Source organism: Mesocricetus auratus, unplaced genomic scaffold (assembly GCF_017639785.1).
Source record: "Mesocricetus auratus isolate SY011 unplaced genomic scaffold, BCM_Maur_2.0 Super-Scaffold_100027, whole genome shotgun sequence".
Taxonomy (NCBI): domain Eukaryota; kingdom Metazoa; phylum Chordata; class Mammalia; order Rodentia; family Cricetidae; genus Mesocricetus; species Mesocricetus auratus.
This window is the reverse complement of record NW_024429208.1, coordinates 12,042,381-12,068,984: the sequence shown is the minus strand read 5'-3', so window position 1 is coordinate 12,068,984 and position 26,604 is coordinate 12,042,381. Positions and strand designations below refer to the sequence as shown.

Below are 26,604 nucleotides of genomic sequence, written 5' to 3'. Positions count from 1 at the left end.
TTTCCTATGACTTGGCCACAGGTGTTCTTGTGTTTCTCAGAGCCTGTCACTCCAGGGCTGTCTGTTCTGTTCTTTCTACCTAGTCTTTCGCTGCTGTGCAGATAACCACTGACATCATTTGACAGCTCACCTGAGTGCTAACCTCCATCTAAGTGAGAAACATTTTGGAGGAGGCCAGGGTCATGTCTGTACGACTGTCTGTTCTGAACCTCACAGAGTTGTGCAAGCAATCCTGTTTGGGATTAGGGAATGTGCGGCATTACTTGTTGTCAATATTTAACAAACTGAAAAACAAGTTTATAAGCATGTGGGATACATACTGGATATGACACACTCACCTATTTGAAGTATCTTATTTCCTATTTCCCTCTTTATGTAAAGTCTGACATGTTACTAAAGGAAGGATCCCAGGGAAGAATGTAGATTTTACATAAAAAATAATATTCCAAAGTATGCAGCATTCAAGCAGTGATCATGATGAAGTGTTTTGTTTGTTTGTTTCGAGACTAATAATTACTGTGGGAACTTTATGTAATGTTTAAGCTCTTTGGTGATTTACTTAGCTACTAGATCTAAAAAAGGCTGGCTGGTATATGAAATAAATGACACATCTTTACACAATTTTCTGAATTACCCTTACAATATCATTTAGCTCATATACCTTTAAGATGACTAATTTTAAAACCTTTTATTGTAATCTATGTGAGTGTATCATCTGTTCCACATTGTCTTCCATCCATCATCCTAATTTAGTTCAATCTACTTATCATTAACCCATCACATATTAGTCTAATCTATCACCTACCTATCATTTATAAATTGCTAACAACTGCCATTATCAGAAATTTTTATTTTAACATTTTTACAGCTTAGTTATTTTTTACTAACAACTTTTATTGTTCTTTCAAGGAAAAAATGAGTTTTGCAATATTACGGAGAATATAGGAGTCCATCTAGGAATATCTAAAACCACCAACTCCCTCCATGGCCATTAGAATTCTTAAGTAGTTTAAGGTCCGTTTTTGAGTTGATGTGATTTTAAACTGTTGATTAATTTCGTTGTTGATAAGTATGACTATAACCCATCTCAGGACTCTCCTGGTGGCCAATCAAGATGTGAGCTTAGGTCTTGTGTTCTGTGTGTGGCTTTTGATGTGCACATCTGTTATTTCACCAGAATTGTCTTCCAGGGTTGTTTGAAAGATGCCTCCCTTTAAAATTCTGTGTGGGTCTTGAGCTGTTGGGGAACATGAATTGGGGTGAGGATATCTCTGCATCTTCACTAAGAAGCAGCTCTCATTTTACTGCTTGAGATGTCAAAACTTCAGATGAAGAGAAAGTACTGAGACACTCTCATTGTTGCACACTGTCATTTTCTGTAGCAGCCCTGTGCTCCCCTCATGGAACACTCTGCACAAAACAACGTATTTACTTGAGTGTCTACATCTATTCAAGTTTGAATTCTGAAAATCAGTGTTCATACTGGAAGTCCACTTCTGAGAGAATGATTAAAAGTTGTTAAGCATGCCAAGCAAGATACCTTTGAGCAGAGTTTGAACTGCTTTTTTTTCAATTACTCTATTTCTAGCTCAGTACCATCTGGCTGGCCACCAGGATCATTCCAATACTTTGGAGCCCAACTGAACAACAGGAAGAATGACTTATCACACTATTGAAAATATCACTGTCCCTTAAGTTTAATTTATAACAAATATTTCTTTGCATTAATTACATATTTGACATTTATCATCATCTTTTAGGTGATGTCTTTCTTAGGCAAGTAATTCTCTATTTTTTAATTTAACTGAGAAAACTTATGAAGCAAACTTCGTCATGCTAATGCTATGAAAAGACGCAGTTCTCTCCTTGTCTTCACAGTCCAAACATAACCTTTTCATCACAACTTCCACCAGCTGAGACCCTTCATTCTCTGTCTACAACACTGTGGACAAGTGGTTGCCAACCTAAAACACTGGTCTCGCCTACTTCTTTGTCTGAATGCCCCTTCCTTAGGTCATTGTCACTAGCTGCAGGAGTCTTTAACACAGATACCACATGCACACAGTGCTTTACTCCTAAATGAAATATTGCTACTCATATATTTAACATTCACTTGCACCTTATATAATAACAAAAAAACTAGATACTGCATTTTCTTTAACTCCAGCATAGGTCACTGTTTTGACTTATCCATTTAAGCAACTTTCCTTAGAGATACCAGTGATTTCTGCTTTGACAGGTCAATGGTGGTGAACTCATTGTTCCTTTTACCCTCTGCCTACCAGCGGCATCTGTTACACATGAACCTCTGCTTCAAACCCTTCTCTTGACTTCAGCCACTCCCTTTCCCTACTTCTTATCAGGATTCAGGCATGATGCTGGCCTGCCCCTGTCACCTGGCAGAATGCACTCAGGAAGTATTCTGGTCAGCCCAGGGATCCAATGGAGAGGCAAAGGACCCCTTTAAGAGAAAGACCCTGCCCACTTAAAGGTCTTGTCTGCTCTCTCATCTCTTTTTGCTCTCTTCCCTTTCCTGCTGTTCCCATAGGGCAGACCGGACTTTTCCTGTCTCCCTCTTCTCTCCTGTCCTCTCTCTCTCTATCTCTGTGTCTCTTTACCTCTTTTCTTTTCCCTTCACCTTTCCATTTCTGTTCCTGTTTGGTCATCAACTACCCCTATCTTTGATCCCTTTTCCAATAAACTCCATGTGTGTTTGTTGAGTTTTATGGTTTATGATTCATCACCTGCCACAGTTACAGCAAAACAATACTTCTAAATTGAGTTTTTAAATTTTTCATTCATTTTATATACCAACCTTAGGTCAGCCCCCCTCCTCTGCTGCCTACCCCAAACTCATCCTTCATCCACTCCTCAGAAAGGATAAGGCCTCCCATGGAGAGTCAACAAAACCTGGTGCATTAAGTTGAGGCAGGACCAAGACCTTACCCTCTGCATCAAGGCTTAGGAAGACATCCACAGTGGGGAATGGAGTCATTATGGGTTTAGGGAGAAACCTGGTGTTAGAGAAATCTCCAGAAATCCACAAGGATGACCCCAGCTAAGACTCCTAGCAGTAGTGGAGAGGGTGCCTAAACTGGCCATCCCCTGTAATCCCATCGGTTACTACCCTAACCATCCTTGTAGAACCTTCATCCAGGAATTGATGGAAGCAGATGCAGAGACTCACAGTCAAGCACCAGGCCCAGCTTTTCAGGCTTTTAAGCAGGGTTACCTTATGACTTCTAAACCAAATCCTGTGTATTTCTCCTTTCTACTCACCAAGTTCTATCAGTTCTATGTTTATTTCATGGATGACAACTTTCATATACCCTCCTCAATTCCAGAGCCAGTGGCGTCTTTGCACGGGCATGTGCATTTCAGCAGTTTAACGATTCTTCCAGTCTTCAATGTCCCAAGCCAGAGTTTTGATTCTCCTCCAAACCTGCTTCTTTCTCAGCATAGCACCAGCTGTGCTGACACCTTCATCCTCCCAGGCTGCTGTATCAGCCACTTCCCCTTCTAGCAGCTACACTAAGTCATGGTCATTTCTCAATCACAGATTTTAGGTTCCCAATCCAAAGGCTTCAGAAAAGCATCCCTGTGTCCCAATTAGGGAGTCTCTATAATACCCTTGACTTAGTCATGTTTCTCACTTTTCCCTGAAAAAAAATACAGGACCCTTTCCTGACTCCAATCCATCACCTTTCATCACCATATCATCCTTTATAATAATGAGTTAATAATACTAACTTTACATTTGTATTTTTGTCTTTTCTCACAAAAACATGTAAACACCATGAAGGTATTTATAACTAATGTATTTAAAATAAAGTAAGAAGCATCTTAAAGTACTTGATATTCATATTTAATGTCAAAGATATGAGATATGGACAGATGTTTATAAACAGAGGTTTTCAATGATACAACCCAGATATGTCTTCAGGAATTGTGGATGGTCATTGACGAGGTCTGGCTTCTGCATTGAACACTCTGAAGTGCTGCAGTCTGTACATGTCTGCGTTCATAAGGGTTTCTCTTTACTCCAAGTCACCTTACACAACTTTCCCCACACTGTTTCAGTCAAAGAGAAATGCTTAGTTAATCATCAGTATTCTAAGAGAAGACAAAGAACAACAACAAAATAACTCACTTAGTCTTATTGAAACTAGGCGAAATCTGTAAAGACACTTTCTCACTTAATTACTGCTCATTTACTTATATTTGATTGAATGTATCTTGGCAATTTGTACATGTACCAATAGAGCACATATTCAGACACATAGATGTATGTTAGCAATATATTCTCCATCTATAACATTTGCAATAATCCCAGAATCAAAGCTGTTATCAACATTCATAAGTTCATGGTTTAAGAAAGCAATTATTTCTTTAACATTGTAAAGAAATCATATTTTGAAAATAACCAATGAGAAAGCATTTTACTTTGTAACAGAATTTGCCTTCTTTGCAAGAGTGTAATACAAACTTTCCTTATCAGACTGTTTTCACTCTCTTTCTTATTAGTTATTTTGTTTGTTGGTATGTTTTTATAAACCAATCACTATTGCCAGACACTTACTACATTCTAATTACTGTAGTTTGAGAATGTTCTACTCAGAATGAGATTACAGGAAAATTACAGACATGAGCCATACTAAAAGTGGCTTAATATGACAGTTGGATGGCATTCGCCAGGCCTGTATTACTTGGCGGGCATAAGATAGAGCATGATACAATTGTAGCCTTAGCTTGGAGGATTAAAATTAGTCTGTGTCTTGTGTGATTCTGTGGTAAGTGATTTTTAGAGGCTAAGCCCTGCCAACAGTATTTCCCACTTTAATTAGCAATGCCTCGTGGATCTGAGTTCATTTGCCAGCTGCTTTGCTTGTCCATTTTTGTATAATACCACTTTCAATATCATTAAATACAAATTTTTCCTCTTTAATGCACTAATCTCTGAGGCCAATTTCTGAGTTTATATCAACAAAGTATTAGATATTTCCACCATTTCACATTTTAGTTTATAGTAGGTGATTTTAAAAATAGCAAAAAAAATACAAAAATTTGTAAGAAAACTCTTTGAGAAAAAACTTCTATGCCGTCTGTTTTTTTCTATATTTTCTATATTAGTATATTTCTTTCCATATTTAGATATACTTACCTTAAAAAGGTACACTTTCTCCGAATACCACACCATGGATGTTATGATCACAGACATGATAACCTTGAAAGTGACTATGGCAACCATGATATTCACTTGTAAATGCTTCTGTATAATTGCCATTATGGAATATTGGGAAATACCAACAGAAATGAAGTGTCTGGCAAACATTCTCTTTTACATCTTACTTGGCTCTGTAAGACCAATATGTATGCTTTCAGTGTGTAAGAACTCTGGTGGGAATTTATGTCAATCTCATTGTTGCTCAAAAAAGACAAGCAGCTATTATTACCAAGAGCTGGTTTAAAGGATTGTCTAGAATCTTGTTTAAGCCTCAAAAGCTCAGGAAATGCATGGAGCAGAAGAACCTGGAGATTTGGTACCATGTTTAAACATGCCCTCGGGGTTGCAAAATTTAGAGCATATGTTAACAGTTGGGGCAAAAGAAACAACCAGAAAGCTGAAGACTGCCAAAAATGCGTTGTGGTTTTATACTGGGGGTTTTGGTACTCACGACAATGAATTTCTGAATACATGCATATTGTATGATAATTTATTCTCTCTAGTAGTATATAGCAGTTTTGACAACTACATTTTTTGAGAAAATAATGACTAAAAGTATCACTGAAATTTTCACTGATCCCATCCTAGGTTCATATGTTGTCTTTACAGATAGTCTGTATATTGCAGACATAAAAATTCTAGCTGCCCCATCTTGGGTGTTCAGCATATCATCATTCATATGTTGCCCACCTTACAGACATACCATTTTACACATGAAAATCTACTAAAACTTGTTAAAAGTTCTCACAGTATGTGCCTATGAAAACAGGGTTTAGGAAAGATGATGATGATGACACTGGGATTCTGAAAACAGAGACAGCTGATATCAAACTGGCTGACTATCATCTGGCAGACCACAAACATCTCTAGTCAACATTGTCTGTTGTGAGTAAGGAGGAAGCAGGATGAACATGGTCTGTGAAAAATGTGTATACATACAGAATATCTTTACCATACTGAAAACTGAAGTAAAAATAATTCAATTGCAGCTATGAGAATTAGTTCTGTGTGTAATAGATGCCTATTCTATTTTATAATGCAAGATAAACTAAAAAACATGGATTTTAATTCCAAGGGCAAAGTTACTATCAGCTGAAATTCATCAGAGTCCATGCACTTCTTAGATTCCCTCAGTGTCTCCCTAAACTTCCAGCCACATGTGTAAACATCTGGCCAGGTGCAGTGAAGATACATGGAGGTATGGGACTCTTCTTGCTCAGCAGTTACAGTGTTTACCACAGAAACATGAAGACCAGAGATCCTGCAAATGCCAGGAAAAACAATGGTGGCCTGCCTGTAATTCCTTACTTGGAAAGTGTAGGTGAGACATCCCCAAGCAGGATGGCTACCAAGACCTGCCTCAATGAATAAAGGGAAATAGCCATTGAGGATGATGATCATGTCAACTTTGAACTGCCACATGTGTGTGCACACATGTACAAGTGTGTCCATATACATATATACATACATACATACATGAATGCATACATGCATGCATGCACTGCATTTAAGCATGACAATGGAAAACAAAATAAAGATAAATAAATGCAATCAAATATACACCACCATCACAGTCGCCTCTGAATTTTTGGTTCTTTAGTCTTGTGTTAACAATGTAGCACCAGAATTTGCTCTTGAGATGGGTTGTGGTAGCTGGGTGGGTAAGGACAAGAAGCTGCAATGTGTGGCTTCTTCATTTCTTCCCTTCAGTGTATCATCACCCTCATTAAAATGGCTGCTCCAAAATCATTCTCATATCTGATTCATCTTGACCCAAGGGCCTCATAGTAATGACATCCACATCTTAAGGCTTCCCAGAAGCCCCTCACATTCACAAATAATGACTGCCTCTGATCTAATCACATCTCAGAAAGTAGATAGGGAAGTTTCTAGGCATTAATTTTCATGGAGTTAATGCTCTTTAATGATTTAGTTCTAAGGGAATTATCTTGCTGAGTCATGGAAAATGTGGACTTTTTTCATAGTTTTGGAAGTTAGGCAGCAAACTTTGGGAGTGGTGATTAAATCTTGAACCTCTGAACTTCAGCAATGATTCTATGGGAAAAGCACTGCTTTATACAGGTAATGAGAGCTAATTAGTTGGGAAAAGGCTGTAATTTAAACTTCCATTGTGTTTTTTCTCAGTCTTTTAGTTTTTATGAAAAATTATTCAGAATACAAAGAACTTTTTTGTCAATTTCCAATACTCTCACTATTTAAAATATATTAAATTAGTATTTGTATATTCTGACTTATGTTTACATATCTTTAACAATGCTCTAATGAAAGAACCTTAAAATTCAGACAATATCTGGGTACAAATAAGTATGTACTGATATTAAAAGTAAATTTGATGTTTTCATTGATTCCAAAAATAAATGGTCAATTAAATATATCGTACCTGAAACCTAAATTAGAGTTAATATTTCATACCTCTTTTCCAGTTGTGTTCCATACTTACCTTTTCATAATGAATACAAAGATATGTTGAACATGTTCATAGTAAATATGCATTGTGATGTAGGCAAATTTATATTTCCCACGAAGTTTGCAGTATCGTATAGTGCTTGTTCCAATGTCTCTGAGACACTCACATGTGCTCACACACACACAGATGTGACCACAGAGAATTTTCTTCAGCTAAGGGAAACAACAGATCATGGCATGAAAGGGCTAAATCTGTCTTTGAAAGGTCATTGGTCATTCAATGAATGCCTAGTTATAATAGAAAACTCAAGGCTATGCAGAATAAAATTCCGTTGTATGCATATATTGTGTTCTCTCTGATTTCTCCACCAGTGAGTGGTGGAAGCCTTAGCACTTCGTTATAAGGTAGGATGATATCCATACTAATATGAAGGGAACTTTACCTATTTTTTCTTCATATTATTACTGTTAACTTTGTTTTAGTTTATTATATCCTATAATTATTGGACATACTTCCAAATGTTATCTCTCTCGTGTCTTGTAACCACAGCATCTAATAAAGATTTAATGTATTTTAAGTACAGAAATGGATTGAGATTCTGTTTTTAACTCAGAAGTACTTTATTCTTACCAATATTTTTGTGTTTTCAAATAAAATGTAATGCTGCATTAAAATTTTGTCTCTTTAAGAATGAGTACAGTGCTTTTGATCAATATTTTGGGCTTAATAGAGGGCTTGTATCATTTTTATACAAAAAGTTACTTTCCTAAGACAAATGATTCTTCTTTCTACCATTACAAGTAAAAATTGATCACTTCCTTTAGTGTAGTTGTAAAGTAATTTCATCAAAACAAAGCTTTTAATGGTTTAAAAATGTTATCTTTCTGAAAATCTGGTTATCTTTACCTACTAGGCTATTTATTTGAGTTACCAATTTTGAGATATTTCTACATGTGTTTCAGAATACACACACACACACACACACACACACACACACAAAACCATTCTTAACTTGGAAGTAAAAAACAGCACTTACTGAAGAAAACCAAAAGTATGATATGATTACCAAATCTCTTAAAACCTAATGATTTTAGTATTCACAGTACATACTATTGCATGTTCTGTACTTAAAACATTCATCTTTACTGACTTCTATCATCTAATGAATATGTTTAGTTCTGGATAGGATTGTAAAACTTTAAAGTTATAACAAGTCACCCAAGTGTGCAGTATGTTAAAGACCTTGCCTAAAAATTCCCAGAAGGACAGTGAAAGGTGAAACACCAGATTTAAGTTTTGTAGTTCTACTGAGACAGCATCTTTGTGATTACTGCTTAACCTCTGTGGAAAATGAAACAGAGATCAAGTTCAGAAAGGATGTAGTTTTTTATTCCATTTGATTAAAAAGAAGCAGTGAATAGCTTGGTCCTCATTCATCCTGCCTGTGTCACTTAGCAAAGGGCATGGAATATATGTTTTCTATTCTACTCATGCTAAATAAATAACTTTTATAAGGTATATGTTTACACTGTAATAAATGGTCTTGTAATTATGTTTTCCATCTTTCAGTCTTTAGTACATGCATACATATATATACATCATTCAAATAGATATTCAATTAGTATTACCTAATATCATTGATGACAGATTGATAATGAGACACTTTATTGACTGGCTGTGGTTTTAGTGTAAAGTGAGGAATGTATCTACTTGACATGTTAGATCTTCTCACATCCAGTTTTTCCTGTAAACTGGCAGGTGTCCCCAATGCAGGAGAGAAGGCAGGACTTGCACAGTCCTCTGTTCAGTTCCTGGCAAAGACACAAGCAAAATGCCTATTGCTCTGTGTTCTCATCTACAGAGATTGCTTGGAAGACTATGTCACAGAGCTCATCATGTAGGTGGCTGTAAGATCCATTGGCTTTTGGTTTCATAACTGAGGACTGCTATAAGGGAATATTTGAAGGTCTAAAATGTCACCTGACCTGTTGCAGAGTACAGGAAAATCAATATCTATCTATCTCCCTTTCTATCTTCCTATGTATTAATCTATCTATCTTTCTTTCTATCTACCCACCTGTCTGTCTATTCATCTATCTATATTCATCTACATTCCTATCTCCTCTTTCCTTTTCTTTCTTCCTCTCTTTTCCCTCCTTCCCTCTGAATCTTTGTTTGTGTCTGCCTTCCCCTTTTCTTCTATCATCTCCTCCCTCTTTCTCTCCTGTCAATTTCCAATTTACAGACAGTGACTTATATAAATAACCAAATCAAAAACCTGGCATCACTGGGTCTGGAGAGATGTCTCAGTAGTAAGGAACATCTATTGCTCTTGTACATGATTGGGGTTCAGTTCCTAGAGCCTACATTATGACTCACAGTCATCCATAACTCCAAGTCCAGGAGAATTTAATTTTCTGTGAGTACTAGGCACATGCATGGTGTACATAATTAAATGCAGACAAAGCACTCATACATGTAAAATTATAATTTTTTGAAAAAATTGCATTGCATTACCTTTACATTTTCCTATTTATTAACTAGAAGCCCTGATTACTTGTTCATATATGGCAGGTCATCATATAGGATGTGCCTCTTTAGTGGGACATTCAAGCAGGTGTCTGGAAACTCCATGTGAACCATTATTCTGTTTTTCATTCTTAAGTAATTCTTTCTGAATGTTATAAGCTCTGCTTTAAAGAGCTCTGCCAAGAATTTGTAAATAATAATCTTACTGCAGTAGATACATAATCAACTATTCCTAAAGAGCACTGCTTAATTTTAATGTATTAGTTACAACAATTTGTGGTTAAATGCCACAGGTTCCTCTGCTTTGCAATATAAGAAAAATAACTATGCAAATATACCCTCTACAACTATGCTATAAATATAAAACATGGGAATTTTGACCTTGTAAGTTCATTGTAAACACGCCAGTACCCTACTGTGTTCCAGTCTTAGGATATAATCACATTTTGATTTTTGTTAACGGACTTGACCTAAGAGTAGATGCAGTTTTTAATCTTTAGTTTATCTGTGTTTCTTAATTTATATGAACTTCACTGAATAAAACTATCCATTGCAATCTACCCTGGCATAATAACTCATTTTCAAGACTTCTCCTGTATCCTGAGGGCATGCACCCATGACATCAGTACTCTTCCTAGGGTCCCCTCTTTTTTTTCCAAGACAGGGTTTCTCTGTAGCTTTGGAGGCTGTCCTGGAACTCACTTTGTAGATCAGGCTGGCCTCGAACTCACAGAGATCAGCCTGCCTCTGCCTCCCGAGTGCTGGGATTAAAGGCGTGCACCACCAACGCTGGGCTCTAGGGTCCCCTCTTAAGGACTCCTACTACCTCCATATACACTGAGAATTCTCCAGTATATGAACACGAGGGACTGGTCAATGTCTCATCCAGTGCAAAACTACAATACTTTCTATTCTTATGTCACATTAGCTGAGACATAACAGCTTTTCTTCTTGGAGTTTAATTAAACTTATGAAAAAAGTGAAACAGTGTCAATGTCTATAACTCTAAAATATAATCATTTATGTATTTGTATAGAATTATGTAACACAGTTATAATAGTTTGATTGTGTTAAAACATGTATTAATCCATGAAATTATGAGAATATTTCTGAATAGGTCAGTATAGAGCTTGAATTTATATATAAACATACAAGAAAGGGAAAAAGTGAAGTAATCTAGAAAGAAGGGATGCATGGAATCTTATTTCCTAAACATTGTATTATAATGGAGCTGTGTATAGCCCAGTCAACACCAGAGAGGATTCCTCCAGCAGCTGTTGGGAGCAGATGCAGAGACCCATACCAAATATTAAGCAGAGCTTAGAGAACCCTGTGGAGGAGCAGAAGGAAAGAGTGTAGGAGCCAGGGGACTTGATGGTACCATGAAATCCTGCCCACAGAATCAACTAAACATGGATCATAGGGGTCAACATGGAGCCTCCACGTGTCTTCACTAGGTCCTCTGCATATATGTTACTTTTTTTTTAGCTTGGTGTGTGTGTGTGTATGTGTGTGTGTGTTGGGGGACCTCCTAACAGTGAGAAACTGGGGTGTGACTCTGACTCCTTTGCCTGCTCTTGGAACCCTTTTTCTGCTGCTTGGTTACTTCATTCAGCCTTGACATGAAGGTTTGTGCCTGTTTACTGGTCTTGTCATGCTGTATTCAGTTGATACCACTGGCCTGTTCTTTTCTGTTTAGAAATAGAGAGCAGTGGATCTGGGGGAGAGGGCAGGTAGGGAAGAATTGGCAGGAGTGGAGGGAGGGGAGACTGAAGTCTGGATGTATTGTATTGAGAGGTGAATAAATTTAAAAAAATGATAAAAGAAGGCTAACAGGCAGGCAGGCATAACCAGGACATGCTTAAGACTGGAAACGGTTTCTGGCAACAGTGATGACACTATGTTGTTTCCCAACTGAGCTAGAAGAGGACTTTCCAGTCACATTAGGAAAGTCACATGGGAAGTAGTGAAATATGACCACAGTGGAATGCTTATTATTGTTATTTTGGAAGTTGAGGCTGCACAAAGAGGAGCTTTGCTTTACTCTGGCATGTAGATCCCAGACACTTCTCAATGGGAACACAAAACAGTGGCATGCTCTTTTTATATTGCTCTTTCTAGACTGGTTCAGAGATCAGAAGTCCTGGGCATTTGGCTGGCAGACTTCCAAAGGTCAGGCTCCTACTACATTGTGGGGTTCACCTGCTTCCTCTTGAGAGTGGATATGGGATGGCCTATCACCTTAGTGATGGTGCACCTCAAATTTTGGTGTCTCAAGAAAACCGGTGGTCCCATTCTTAGCAGTGAGGAACAATGGCTTAAAGAGTCATTTACATTTTTAAAAGTGTATTTCTAGGATCTGGCCGGTGTCTAGCTCTGCTGCTGTTGCCCTTCCTACTGCTCTTACCCTTGATGAGAGCATGGGTTAAATGCTGAAGGGTGAGTCTTTGATTTATGCTCTAAGACTTGAACAGGCTGCAATTGAACTATAGACATGCTGCAGAGGACTCTTAGACAGGCTGTTATAAAACTTGGGTTTTGCACAAGGTTCTCCTTCCATTATTGGTGCTTTGTACAGCCTGATTTCATCTGTTAAGGGTAACACAATGCTGTGATTTTTTGACAATGCTGGCTCTCTCATTTCATGTCACTTGTGACCTTTTAAACATTGTTTGTAATAGTGTCAATAGAGTTTTGTATTCATTTGGCTAATATGTGCTATCCATATGTACTAATCCATGAAAAGGATTAAGTTTTTGGTCGACACTTTCTGCCTACTAGAAGAGCAAGGGGTGCCCAGTGTTCCCTCTGTAAGTTCGTGCTGGGTGAATGAATTGTGAGACTATGGAATGGTAGAGTAATGCAAGTACTTTATTATTGTTGTTATTATTCTGTAGGGAACACAATTGATATAAAATCCAAAACTGATATATCATCTAGAGAATAATTATGTTAAGGCATTTTGGATCAGAAAAAGATCAAACACCAAGCTTGAAGCTTCCACCTCTCCTCTGTAAGACTGAAAACCTAATTGTGAAAGCTTCCATCACCTGTATTTTGACAGGGTTTCAATGTGATGGCCAAAGTAAGTCGAACTACCCTAGAGGTTGAACACACTAATTAAATTACCTCCTTAATAGAGAATAGATTGAAGTTCTTCAAAGCTCACTGTATGCCTTTTAAACTCTGGACATACTTTAGGCTTCTCAGGCATAGTAGTATCTGAAAAGTGACATGCTGGGAAGGGTTGTATCTATTAGAGGATCTGGCACAAATTCACTAGAGATACATGCCTGCCTTAGAGTTGATGATTAAAATGCCATCTACTCATTGGGCAATGCACTGGGTTTTCACATCTAGACAGTTATTTTCTGTAATTGCAAAAACCTCAAGGCTACTGAAGAAGTAGCCTAGACCTAAAACATATGATCTGTTTCAGCTTATGACATGCTAGATTCCACTGTTTGGCACAACGTTGCTCTAGGTAGACACAGTGCCCTCTGGTGCTTAAATTGCAGGCCTCCTTTAAAGGGGTATTCTCACCCATACAGCAGATTTTCTCCATCTGTAGGAGTCAGGTTTGCAGGGTGCATTATAGCTTTCTTGCAGGTTGCTGGATGCAGCCTATTAAAATTATTACAGTAGACTGGAGATAAAGCAAGTAGAAACAAAGGAAGAAATAGCAAAAGTGTAGAGATGCTGCCTTTTCTTTATTCAGAAACGGACGGAAATTCTCCTGAGCCCCTCTTCTTCCAGGCAGATGGCCGTCTTTCTTCTCTATCAAGTATGCATCATTTAGTGTGATTTCTTACGAAGTGTACCAGATCCTGCAATAAGCCTGTATTATCAGAGGGGCCTATTTCTGGAAGCACAATGGGACTAGTGGCCAGGGTGATTTTAAAGTGATGACCTGTAAGGTCGTTTTCATCTTGAAAGCTTTTAAGTGAAACTAAATTGGTTTGAGTCAGACATAAAACAATACAATATCAGCCTGAAGAGCAACAAACTCAGAGTTAACCAAAGAACAGGGCAGAATATGGGCAGAATTGGGCCCCACAAAGGAAGGCAACTATGTCTTTCTGGCCTGGGCTAAGATGATGCTTTTACTCTCATTGTTTCTTATGGATGTCATGGCAGTACCTTCTCACTCATTCATTGTTTTTGAGATTTTGTCTATTCTGTTAACTCTTTCCAGTCCTGGAGATGGAATCCAGGGCATTGGCCTTGCTATGGAAGTACTTGTCTGTTGAGGTCATCCCTAGCCCTGTTTTTAGCTCTTGTTCTTTATTGTTAACATCATTTGTGTTTGTTTTCTCTGTAATGTTATCATGTAAGAAAAAGAAGTGTCAGCATCATTATCTTCTAACATCTTAAGAAAATTATAGAACACCAAGACAGGGTAGAATGGCTCATGAACGATCTCTACTCTAGCTAGGTTTGTGACTCTCTTGAAGTCTAAGGTGCCCCCCATACCCCTGGGGAAATTACCCCAAACTTCTCTGTGATAGAAATATCATAGATTCCAATTGAACCTCCATGAACCATCCTGCTAGTGAAGGTTTGTAACAAAGATTTGTACTAAGCCCCCACACCCCTTTCAGGGAGTGAAGATGACAATGATAGTGCATTTCTAATGACATATGGAAGAAACAAATGAACCACACCTGGACATATGAGTCCAGATGCTCAGTGGCAGAGGTTCATAGAATGTATGAGGGTTCCTATGCCAAGTGTATCATGTCACTGTCCTGAGCCTGCATTTATGTTTGCCTGATGATTGGGTACTTAGAGCAATTAGATGGAAGTGTATTATATCCATGGAATTTTAGCAAAAGTAACAGCTTCTATTTAGTTTCTTCAAAGCTATGTAACTGGTTGATGAACTCAGATTAAAATAAAATTCAAATTTTTTATCTAATTCCTCGATAGCACAGCCAAAGAATTATATATAAATGGTCCAAGTAAAATGAAGTTACTATTCCCTCTTATGAAAAACAAAAAGAAGAAAATGTCTGTAACCCAGTGTAACAATCCACATTTTATCAGAGCACTTTGATGACTCTTTATCATATTTCAGTAAGTTCTATGTGATATAGTATGGTAAAAATCAGAAACGTGTAAATGAAATATGGACACTATAACATAGGATAAAGTTGTGTGCCCTCTGCTTAGGCTTGTCTAAGCTGGTCTGATGGAAGGAATCCTAGGCACAGTGAGCATTGCAGGTACTCATCTGTTCTTGTGGGAACAGTCAACAACATAAAAGGAACAAAGAGGCCATTCTGACTCTGTGCAATCACAGGAGATGCTGGAGCTGGTGTACATCCACACAAAATAGCCTTACTGAGAGCCTGAGCAACCGATGGTCTCTTTAGGCAAGCCGCCCCTGGCCCTATGTAACCACAGCCTTCCCAGTCTGCTTGCCCCCATGGCCAGACTCACAGAGCCCCTGTGTTTCCTCTCCTTGGTAGAATTTGAGTCTGAAACTCGTGAATCCAAAGAACTGAGTTCAGATTTCCTCTTGGCTATACTAAACTATAATGTTTTATTTTGTGTAATTTGGTGAGGATAATTTTCTCTGTTTATAAAGAAATCTTGTATATCATTCTTTTAAAAATATTTTCAGTGTGTTAATTAACCACTTATTTCTCAATACATCATTCTTTTTCTTTCAAACTTGCTGGGACTTTGGAAACTAAAACATAGGAATGAAAATGCACCTAAATGCTCAGGAACACAATAAAATTACTGTCTTTCTCTAAGATTTCTTGGCAAATTTAAGACAGTTTCTAGTTATTCTATCACAAAGGGATTACCAGTTTCGTGATGTTTTTTGTTACTTAATTACTTATGGTTCATTCTCACTAATATTCTCATTAAAAAATGAACAACCGATAAGCCGTCTTGGAGAAATGTATACCTGATTGTTGAATGGCACTATGAAAACCACATATTTACTAATTTAGACTGGTTAGAATTTCCTTAGCCCTTCCTTGTGTCTCAGTTTTCAAGCTAGTATTCTATCATTTCCCAGTCATCTTGCTTGCCAATAAAATAAGAGAGAACTTCTGTACAAATTCAGGTCTGCAAAGGGTTCCAGTATGTTAGCCATGAGTGTTACTTGATAATGGATGGTGTGATACAGGTAATTAACTATGAAGTCATTAAGGCTTCTCTATGCCCTGGCAGTTTTGTTTTCCAACAGCTGATAATGAACATGTCAAATGTGTTTTCCTGCTTCCTGTTATTTCAGATCATCCCTGAGTGAAATTTGACAGAAGATGTTCCCACAGCTCGCTCTATGGAAGTGTTTACCCCATGGGATCGTCATTGCCTCGCTCTTGGCAGTCAGCTGGGGCCAGTACGATGATGGTAAGTCTGCCTTCACTCTGATCTCTATAGTTAAACAAGGTGTCTTCCTGGTAATGAATATTGATTTGTGGTTATTTTCAAAGGTTAGGAGTTCTTTGTAGAAACTTAAGTGGATGAGTTTACAAAAGTGGCTATAGATATATGTTTGATTCTATATAAACATTGCAGTGTATAGAAAATCCAACATAAAACCTCCATTGCAATACTTACTATGGCAGTGCTAAATTGCTTTGAAAAACATTAAACTCTACTAATGCCTTTGAATGGACACAGATAGCAGTCTCCAATAAAACCAGCAATATGAGGCAAAGAACACTCTTCCATGAGTCAAAAATCTGAAAAGGACAATAGGAAAAGCCCTAAGTTATTTGAGGGCTGGTGCTCATGTTGCTTTACTAGATTCCTCATGATTTTGTTTGTGAAGAGAAAATATCAAAGAGTGGGTAATTGACTCTTAAGTCATTGCATAATAGCAAATCAGTTTATTAAAAGTAACTAAGTCACTAAGTCACCTTCAGTATCTTTCCGAAGGTTCATTACATTAGGTTGGCAGTGACCAAAATATGCTTGGACTAATGTTTCGGAATAAGATTGGTGAGTTTTAAATACCACAAAGTGTGTGTGTGTGTGTGTGTGTGTGATACATATGTATAGTATGTTTATATATGACACACATTTATGTATGTGATGTACACATGTGTATGGTAGTGAAAGAAAATATTGGCCAAATTCCCCTTGGAATTTTACTACTTAAGATTATGTTTATTCCTTTAACATCCTGTTGTTTTTATTTGATGTTTATACAGTGTACAGGGAGCATAAACCCCATAGCAATGTCTTTTTTCTTGACTTGCTAATCTGGTTGGTCTCAGTAGTAACAGAGTTTGAAATTCCTTTGTACTCTGATTGGGTAAATTGACATGCCTGAAGATAAATGAGTTAGTTTGATGTTTTCCAAATGTGTGCAAGTTGTTCACACATTAAGTTACCTTTGGTCCTCAGTGTTTGTGGAGGTGAACATCTTTTGGGATTGAAGAACAATCCATAATGTTTATTCATAAAATCAGAAGATTTACCCTGGAGTGGTCCCACTAATTAGCACTTTGTTTATGTCAAGTACATCTAAATTAAATGTTCACAGTTTTTTCTTTAATGGAAAATTTAAATATCCAGTCTAAAAAATGAATTTTAAAAAGTAGTAATAAGTAAACAGCTGCTTGGAATTTAAAAATACAATTTAAGAGGCATTCAAGTATTTTGAAGGAACACATTTTAATTGAGCTCTCAGTAACAAATCAGTGTGCCCTTATTTATTTCATAAAACATTCTATTCTAATTCATATTTAACAGTCATATTGAGCAGACAAGCCATTTCTCATGTTATACATTCACAAAACACTCACTTTAGCAAGCTAATTTGTGTAATCAGATGAAGCCACCCATGTTTAAACCATAATGCTATCATTGGAATTCATTCCTAAGCTCATTACAGCCCTTGCTCCTTTCTCCACGGATGTGTGCAGTCTGTACTATAGAATTGTGTGACCACAGTTGGTTATTGTGTAGTAAAGTCCTTGAAGGAGAGTGGAGCATTGCACCTTTCTCTGCCAGACAATGGCAAGGTTAACCCTTAAAGGCTTCAAGTCCGTTGTCTAGATCTGTCCCTGCAGCCTTTCCGTCTCTCTCCTAGAGGTGAGTTAATCGATTTTAGGAAGAGACAGACTTGGTGGCCTGGTGGTACAAGACAGAGTGCAGGTCCTTGAGCTCTGCAGTTGTTTGGCAGTGCTTGGCAGGAAGTGTCCAGTTGAGTGTGTGCCTCGGTATCCCCTTTATGCTTATGCTCCAGGAAAGTTCTTGTTCCTCAGCTGTGCTTCCAGCCAAGTTTTCACTCCTTCCACTCCTCACCCAATTCAAGAATCATCTGCCCCTCGGGTTTTGTTTAATCTGAGTTATATGTGACTAAAATGAGATTTTTGTCAAATTTCCATGCAAAGCCATGAGAATGAATTACCCATGCATGGCATCAGTAGTGAGTATGCCATGGAGAACACACAGGAGCACTTCACTGAACATGGGGAATGGATTCATTGAGACAATGTTTATCTAGGGGTCTGCATGCAGATGCAAGTTCAAGGAAGGCAACAGTGACTTCATAAAGGACAAAATAAGAAGTTATATTCCAAGATAACTGATTATTGGCTGTTTGAATGAATGCCTTACGATAGTTGACAACAGCTTTACATATAGGAAAAGCTTCAGGAAAGGTTGAAGGAAAGGCATGACTAATCATCTTTATTTATTAAATCATTGCTAGACAGATAAATAAAGATGAATAAAAGATGATACATTTTCTGGACTGGGTATAGGAGATTGTTTGAGGGCAGGATGGAGGGGGAGAATAATGAAAGAGATGTCTTGATGCAGGGCATCATTTCAGGGTTAGGGAGAAAACTGGTGCCAGGGAAACTCCCAGAAACCCACAAGAATGACTCCAAGCAATAGTGGAAAGGATGCCTGAACTGACCTTCTCCAGTAATCAGATTGGTGACTATCCTAATTGTCATCGGAGAGCCTTCACCCAGTAACTGATGGAAGCAGATGCAGAGATCCACAGTCAAGCACTGGACTGAGCTTTGGGAGTCCCACTGAAGAAAGGAAAGAGGGGTGGGGACAGGAGGAATGGAGGGGGCGCTCTAGTTTATTTAAATAAAACACGTTCTTAAAAACCAGTTGGTTCTCTCATAATATTTGTGCCAATCTTGAACCAGTGACCCTATTTTAGAAGGCTAGTTACTATATAGTTCACAGTATGCACAGTTGGATCAGACAGCTGGTTAGTTTTCTTTCCTAGTAGCATGAATGTGCATGACACTTTCCAGAAACATGACAACTAGCCAGTAGAGATGAAGCTCCTGGCATTGGTCCCAACTTAATTTCTTACCCCTTTTCACCTTATCAATAGGATAAGTGTTAGATGCATTAGGAATTTGTTGATCATTTATTCCACAGTAGTCACTTTAGATGCATTAGGAATTTATTAATCAATTATTCCACAGTAGTCACTTTATCAATCACATGACTCCATATTTAGGCAAGTATTAATAACACAGATGAGGTCAAGAATATTTCATGAGAGTAAGAATAGTGAATTCACTTAATTAATAGAGCCAGTAGAAAAGTTTGAGACTATAATTAACTTTCTGCTTATGTTATAATGTACGTGTTAGCTGATGGCTAGGCTTGTTTGTTCATATTCTCTTTTTTGATGGTGAGGGCTCTTATATGTCCGAGTTTTAAAATCTGAAAACACATGATTATGTTTGTTTGTTTCAATAGCATTTTCCTAGGAATCAATTTCATGCATTTAGTCTTTATGTTTTTCTACTCCAAAATTACACTTGGAATATTTCGGTGGCTTCTGAATACTGCGGTAACGAGCTTTCTTCCTGTCAGCATGCAGTTGCTGGAAGACAAAGATAAAAAGAGACAGAGTAGAAAATTGGGTTCTGAGAAACAGAAGACCACCTGCTGCACTCAGGACACATTCTATCTGCTCACACAAGCACTCACACGTGCCACTCGCAAGATTCTGGAAAAGAGTCAGCAAGTTGCCAGTATTTCAGGAATTGTCTCTACTCTGTTGAGTCAGAGAAGCATAAAGTCTAACTCAATGTTCCATCTGTATGATACAATAAATAACGACCATCAGTGTGATGCTTTCTTTGTGGTTATGAGATGAGAAAACTGAATATTATGGAATAAACATATCTTAGTCACATAAAAACAGATATAATTTTAGTTTAATATAAACTGAAATAGAACAAGAGTTTAATTGTAATCTTACTTGGCTCAGAGTCATCCAAGACTCAAGTATCACATGATAGTCTGACCATTCTTAGCTAGGCCTTTTTCAGCCCTAGTATGTATCTTACCACCAGTTCCCAAATCCTCTTAAGCTCTACAATTTGGTTTTTCTCACACTCTGGTGAAACTGCATCTCTAAAGCCTCTAGTGGCTACCATGTTGGACAAATCCTGTAATTCTCTAGCATTTCAGTAAGTATGGTTATCGATCCAGTGCAACAATGACTTTATTGCTTTTGGGGTTCTTTGTATTGACTTTTTCAGAGTGTCTGATGATTAGCTTTCTCTAACATTTTCTAATAAATACTCAGCCTGTACCACCTCTCCTATTTGGAAATCATCCCATTCTTGTGTATAATTCTCTAAAGATACATATATCATAATTAACAATATAGATTATCTTACAATTGAACAAGGCCCTGTCTTTGGCCATTATTTTCTCCCCTCTTACTTCCCTGACTCTGTGATTCTACTATATATGCTTTCAACTGTTCTCTGTTAGTTTGATAGACTCTCTAAAAAAAAAAAAACCACGTATTTAGTTAACACTCATTTGAGTGTCAAGCTCCAAGAAGCAAAGTAATTGAACCCTGTGCAATCTAGGAGATTAAGCATAAATAATATGTGATTTACATAATAATAAAAGTGGGAATGACATATATACATATATATATATGGGAAATAAAATCTGTTGAATGTGGAATTGGGTCACAAAATGATATCTCATGCTTCATTGAATTAATGTGAGTTCAAAAGACAAAACATCATATGAATTATTCCTTTATGACTCACGCACGCACGCATGCATGTGCACGTGTGTGTGTGTGTGTGTGTGTGTGTGTGTGTGTGTGTGATCAGTCCTTGGCAAGCAATAGGGGAAATACTTTTTATTACACAATCAAAAATATACAAGAGTCTTTTATTTGCACTATTAGTAAATATTCTTAGTGGTAAATTGAAAAACTAAGCAGATTTTGACAGTTTACCATGAAGTTAGTGTATTGATACAGGACAGAGGGAACTCCTGCAAACTAGAAACAGATATCACATCAATGTCATACACTGGTTCACACAGTAGAAAATTATTTTATTTTATTTTCCTGTTCTGGAGGGCAGAATTCTGTACAATCAGGGTGTGGCATGTTTGGCCACCCTCTTCTACCTTTTCTAGTGTCCATCTGTGAGTGTTACACTCTCCCTCTCTTTATCTTAATTTCTCTGTTGTAATCCATTTATAAGAACAACTATGAAGTGGGATGAGGTGCCACTGTCAGAGTCTCTTCAGTGTCATTTCTTCAAAGGCTCAGTCTTCTAGGAACAAAATCCATTCTCATATGTGATGGCTAGTGTTAATTGTCTTATTGATATATGTGGAAAGAGACTCTGCAGAAGGAATTGTCCAGACTGAGTTAGCCTGTCTTGATTGTATCAATTATGTGCAAAGACCCAGCCTTAAGGTGAGGGTTACCACTTCCTGGTTTTAGGGCCTGGATATTGTGTGTGTGTGTGTGTGTGTGCGCTTATACACGCATGGGCCCATATGCAATCATTTTCCCTCTGGTCTTGACTGTGGATGCAATGCAACTAGCTGCTTCAAGTCCCTGATTCCTTGACATCCTGGAAATGATAGACTGGAATTATTTTGGCTAGCCAGGAATTGTTATCTAAAGTAAACCTGTTGGCCCTTAGCTTGATTTTTGTCAGGGTATTTTATCATGGCAATAGAAAGGAAACTGGGACAAAGAACAATGGGGTTGATGTAGATTTTTAGTAAGTTTAGTCACGAGTCTTGGGCCACAGCCCCTGAAAAATTGGAGAGAGCTGTTACAGCTGTCTTTGCCTTAAGGTAGTGAGAAATGGCCATGATTTAGATAAGAAATCTCTAGGACTCCAGTTAGGGCATGATCACGGAAGAATTGGAAGACAGAGCATCAGAAAACTCTCACAAAAGAGAAGGGAAATGGAGGCCCAGAGAGAAGCAGATGCTAGAATGAGAAAGGGGCCCGAGGCATACATCGCCAACACTTTGGTAGGAGAGGATGATGAGCGTTGCTCACACAAATATTCTGGAACTGCTCTTCTGTTTTCTCCCAATATTCACCCCCTTTCCTAGGAATGCTCAGTCCTAGGTTCTTTGGTGAATATCTCAATAGGCCTGAAATTCCCTGAATACAGGATGTGTATTGTATGCTGTTTAAATTGTGTAACCCTCTTCATATTTGTTGCTTTGTGTGTGTGCTCTTTTCGAATAAATAAATGAAAACTCTGGATCTTTGTTATGTCTCATGTAATAAACAGCATTCTTTAGTAAATATTCAATTTTATCTGATGAACTATGTAAATACTGAGCTCTTTGCAAGGATAGTAGCCTATCTGTGTGGTAAACTGTGAACAGGAATAATGTATTACAGTGGGTATATTACACAGGACCGTTTGCAGTTATCAAATCTTTCTCACGGAAGCAGCTTAATAAGTTCATGCTTTGTAGTTGTGTAAACTAGCCGTCGATGCTTCTATCTGCCCTAGTAATTAATTCACTAGACGAAAGTCCTCTTTTTCCTCCACATGCTAATATAAATCTGTGTTTGTGATGTCATTGTTAGGAAGACATGAACACCTACTTACCCTAAGTAAGAAATTATCGACACCGAAGTCCCAATGGGGTGAAGTACTGAGTTTATTTGGGTTACTTTAGGGAGTGTGAGTGAGGAGTGCTTACATGAGTGAGGATGACTCAGAAGCAGCAACACCACTAACCCTGGACAACAGCTTACAAAAACTGAGACCCTGGGATTTGGTATATGACCTGCAGTCAAGCCAGGAGAGAATCTCTTCCAGGTATTTCTGCTGGTCTCTGCCTCTGTCAGTAAGCTTGGATCATTAAAGTTTCCCCAAACAGTCCTGTTGCTTATATAATCTTGGAGAAGGAGACTCTTAGAAGATCTGATCCGTTTGAGGGATTACCTGAAGCTTTGGAGCTGTTTCCTTTCTGAGTCTTACCAAGCCTTCCTTTTGAACTCTTAATGAGCTTCCTAGAATAATGGATTGTTTCACCTCCTCTCCTCCTGAGCATGAAGCCCATCACTCTTTTAACTGGAGAGAGTGTGTTATACCACAGCACACAAGAGAAATAAAGACAATGCAACAGAATTAAATTGTAGGGTAGCTGGCTGCTGCAACTCAGCTGCCTAGAGAAATCCATCATCTTATTCTAGGTACCCTCCATTTTCGTTTGGTTCTCTTTGGGTTAGTTTGGCTGACTTAAGACAAGAACTCACTGAGTAGTTCAGACTTTGGCCTGAAACTTGCTATGTAGGCAAGAAGACTGAAAAGTTATAATCTTTTTACCTCCACAAAGTCCAGAGATTCTTCACAGAAATAGTCAAGCTCTCTTCATGATGTCCCATATCAGTACATGTAAAAAGTTTTCACCAACAGTTATTTCACTGTCTATTTGATTACATGCCTTTTCAGCTTTCTGGGCCCACTGAGCTATATTCCCAATTTGCCTCATTCCTCATTTCCCAAGATGTTTCAACATACACCAAATGGTTACTCCTGTCACACCTCTCTCCATTAACTAGAATGTCAAATGGTCACATCCTCTCTCTGCCTTTCCATTCCCCTTGGCCTGCTGTGTTCATCTTTTCTTGTTTTGCCTCCTTCCCTTCCTAGGTCCCTGCTGCCTCATGTTCCATCCCCTGTTTCCCTGTTCCTCCTCTTTGATTTATCTACTTTTTATTTCCCTGTTCAGATACTCTATTTCTACCATAGCCCTTTCTGTTCTTTTACTTCTCATATTTGTAGTTCTCAGTTTTTGCAATATGCTATATTTAGCATCTTGTCATATACTATTCAGTAATATTCTCATATATCTGGAACATGTCTTTTTGAGCAGTTCATTAAGGCTCTGACAAACCACAAAAATCATGTTAACATTTATATAAAGACAGTACACACTAACAATAGTCACTAGCTGTTCACTATTTCCTAATTAGATGAAACATGATGCCTTGATGTCTTCTTTATTCTAACTGTGATCAGGTACCATTTAGCTATTAGTTCACTTCCACATAAGGAACAACAGAGACACAGAGAACCTCAATTGTTTATCCAGTGACTTCCAAGTAGTCAGGGGCTAATCTGGAATTCAGTCTATTCAAAACTATTCTATTATGATGAATTGTAAGAAATAGCTGTATTAGTTACTTTAGTATTGTGGTGATAAAATAGACTAACAAAGCATAGCTTAGAGGAGAAAAGGGTTTACTTTTGCTCATATTTGCAGAGGGCTAGTATCCATCATGACAAGGAGAAATAAGCCTTGGCAGTAGAAACAGGAATTTGGCTAATAAAATTTCATCATCACATCAGAGTCATAGAACCGTAAGTTCTATGATTCCCCAGTAAATATTCACTTCAGCAAGGTTTCTCCTCCTAAAGGGTTCATAACCTTCCAAGCAGTACCACCCACTAGGGATCAAAATGGTTGAATTGATGATCATATGGGTACATTGCTCATTCAAGCCACCACATGGCCTGATACTCATTGGTCACTATTCTTCCATACTGTCATTGATGACATATATAGAAAATTAATCTGTCTGTTTAAATTGTAGTATTCTGTATAATGCTTGTTTAGAAATTTCAATTTGAAAACCATAGATGATCTTTATTTTACTTTTCTTTCCTCCAATGACTGACACGATAGTATAATTGGCAGAAAGCAATATATTTGTGCATCATGTAAAAGCATATTGAAGAGTTAAATACTCCTTTCAACAAATAGGGCTAAATTGGTAAGATTTTAGCACAGTAACTATAGATTGATCAAACAGTTAGAGAACATAATTAGTGATGGTTTAATTAATACAACATTATTTTATAATGAAATATTACCAAAACAGTCAATAGACACACTTGGGTTGAGATGTTACCCACAGTACGCTGTGTGACTCTATTAGGGAGAACAGTTCAGGTGAATATGTTTAACATATATATGGGTCATTTTGTTTTGGTTTTGAGATTCACTTTATATTTGACCCATGATGGCAAGCATTTAGAAAAGTCTTTATAATTATTTAAGGTAGGAGTTGCTACTTTCCACAGGTTTGTTACCTGTCCCCATGCTTTTCTCCAATCTTGGCCACTATTTGGGGGCTTGTTCATAATGCTGTGAGTTACACTGCCCACTGGTTCCTGGGACCAGTGAGCCAGTCCATGTTGCTAACCCTCCCTTTCTGCTGCCCTTGAGTGCAGACAGTCAGATGCCCAGTGAAGATGGCAGCCAGGTTAACTTCATTAAGCATCTTTATTGTATAATCAGAATACTGCAGATAGCTTGCAAACTGGAATTAGAACATTGCTAACATTGTCCTCAGTGTTTTAAATTTTGTTGCCTGAGTCTGCTGGATACCCACAATACAAATTCTAGTTTTAAGGTAGGAGACTATAACATGAGTCACGTGTTAGTAAAATGCTTGCCTCACCTTCACTCCAGTGCAGAAAACAATGTTTATTATGTATATAGCAGCACTCTAATGTCTGTTGTTACCATATTCTGGATTATTTGCATAATCCAGATACCTTAGGATGTTTCACTCTATCTAATCATTGCATGTTTATATGATGCATATAACATTCATAGTCATATAACATTTAAATTGTACAAGGTTTTGTAGATTCGAGTAAATGTTCTTTAAGTGGCCACTTGGAGTCCTGCCTTCTTATAGATATTACAGATCCAGCAGACAACAGAGATAACTCTCTCTCTCTCTCTCTCTCTCTCTCTCTCTCTCTCTTTCCCTCCCCCCCCCCAGGATATTTGCTTTATTGGAGTAAAACACAATGTAACTTAAAATTGTACCATTTGCTAGTATCTGAAGGAGATTATATTAAATGTAAGGCAGGTTAAATTGTAAGGGAGTTAGAACAGGATTCAGGATAGGAGGTAATTATGTGACAGTCTTACACTTGTAAGCAAAACCCGGAAGAGAGGAGGAAAAAAAACACAGAGATGTCCAGTGACCATGCCTCCAGGGTGGAGGAAGCAAGCCAAGGAAGGCCCAGGAGGTGGGAACATGTTCAGCTTGTGTAAAGATTGGAGGGCCAAGTGCATGATCCTGTGTGGAATAGTGATGCGAGAGACAAGATCAGATGGCTGAGGAGGGCAGTCAGGTCCAGCAGTT

At 37.8% G+C, this 26,604-nt stretch overlaps 1 protein-coding gene across 12 annotated transcripts in view; it reads left to right on the top strand.

The window, feature by feature from the left end:
* The window catches only part of Pcdh15 (protocadherin related 15), a 1,295,283-nt gene that overhangs the window by 698,539 nt on the left and 570,140 nt on the right, over nt 1-26,604 (top strand). For all 12 annotated transcript variants that reach the window (XR_005871270.1, XM_040732073.1, XM_040732072.1 and 9 more), the window contains one exon: nt 16,435-16,553. Coding sequence is in view for 11 of the 12 variants with exons in the window: in XM_040732073.1 (XP_040588007.1) it covers nt 16,463-16,553 (91 nt within the window). In the remaining variant the exon portion in view is untranslated. The remainder of the gene's footprint in view (nt 1-16,434; nt 16,554-26,604) is intronic.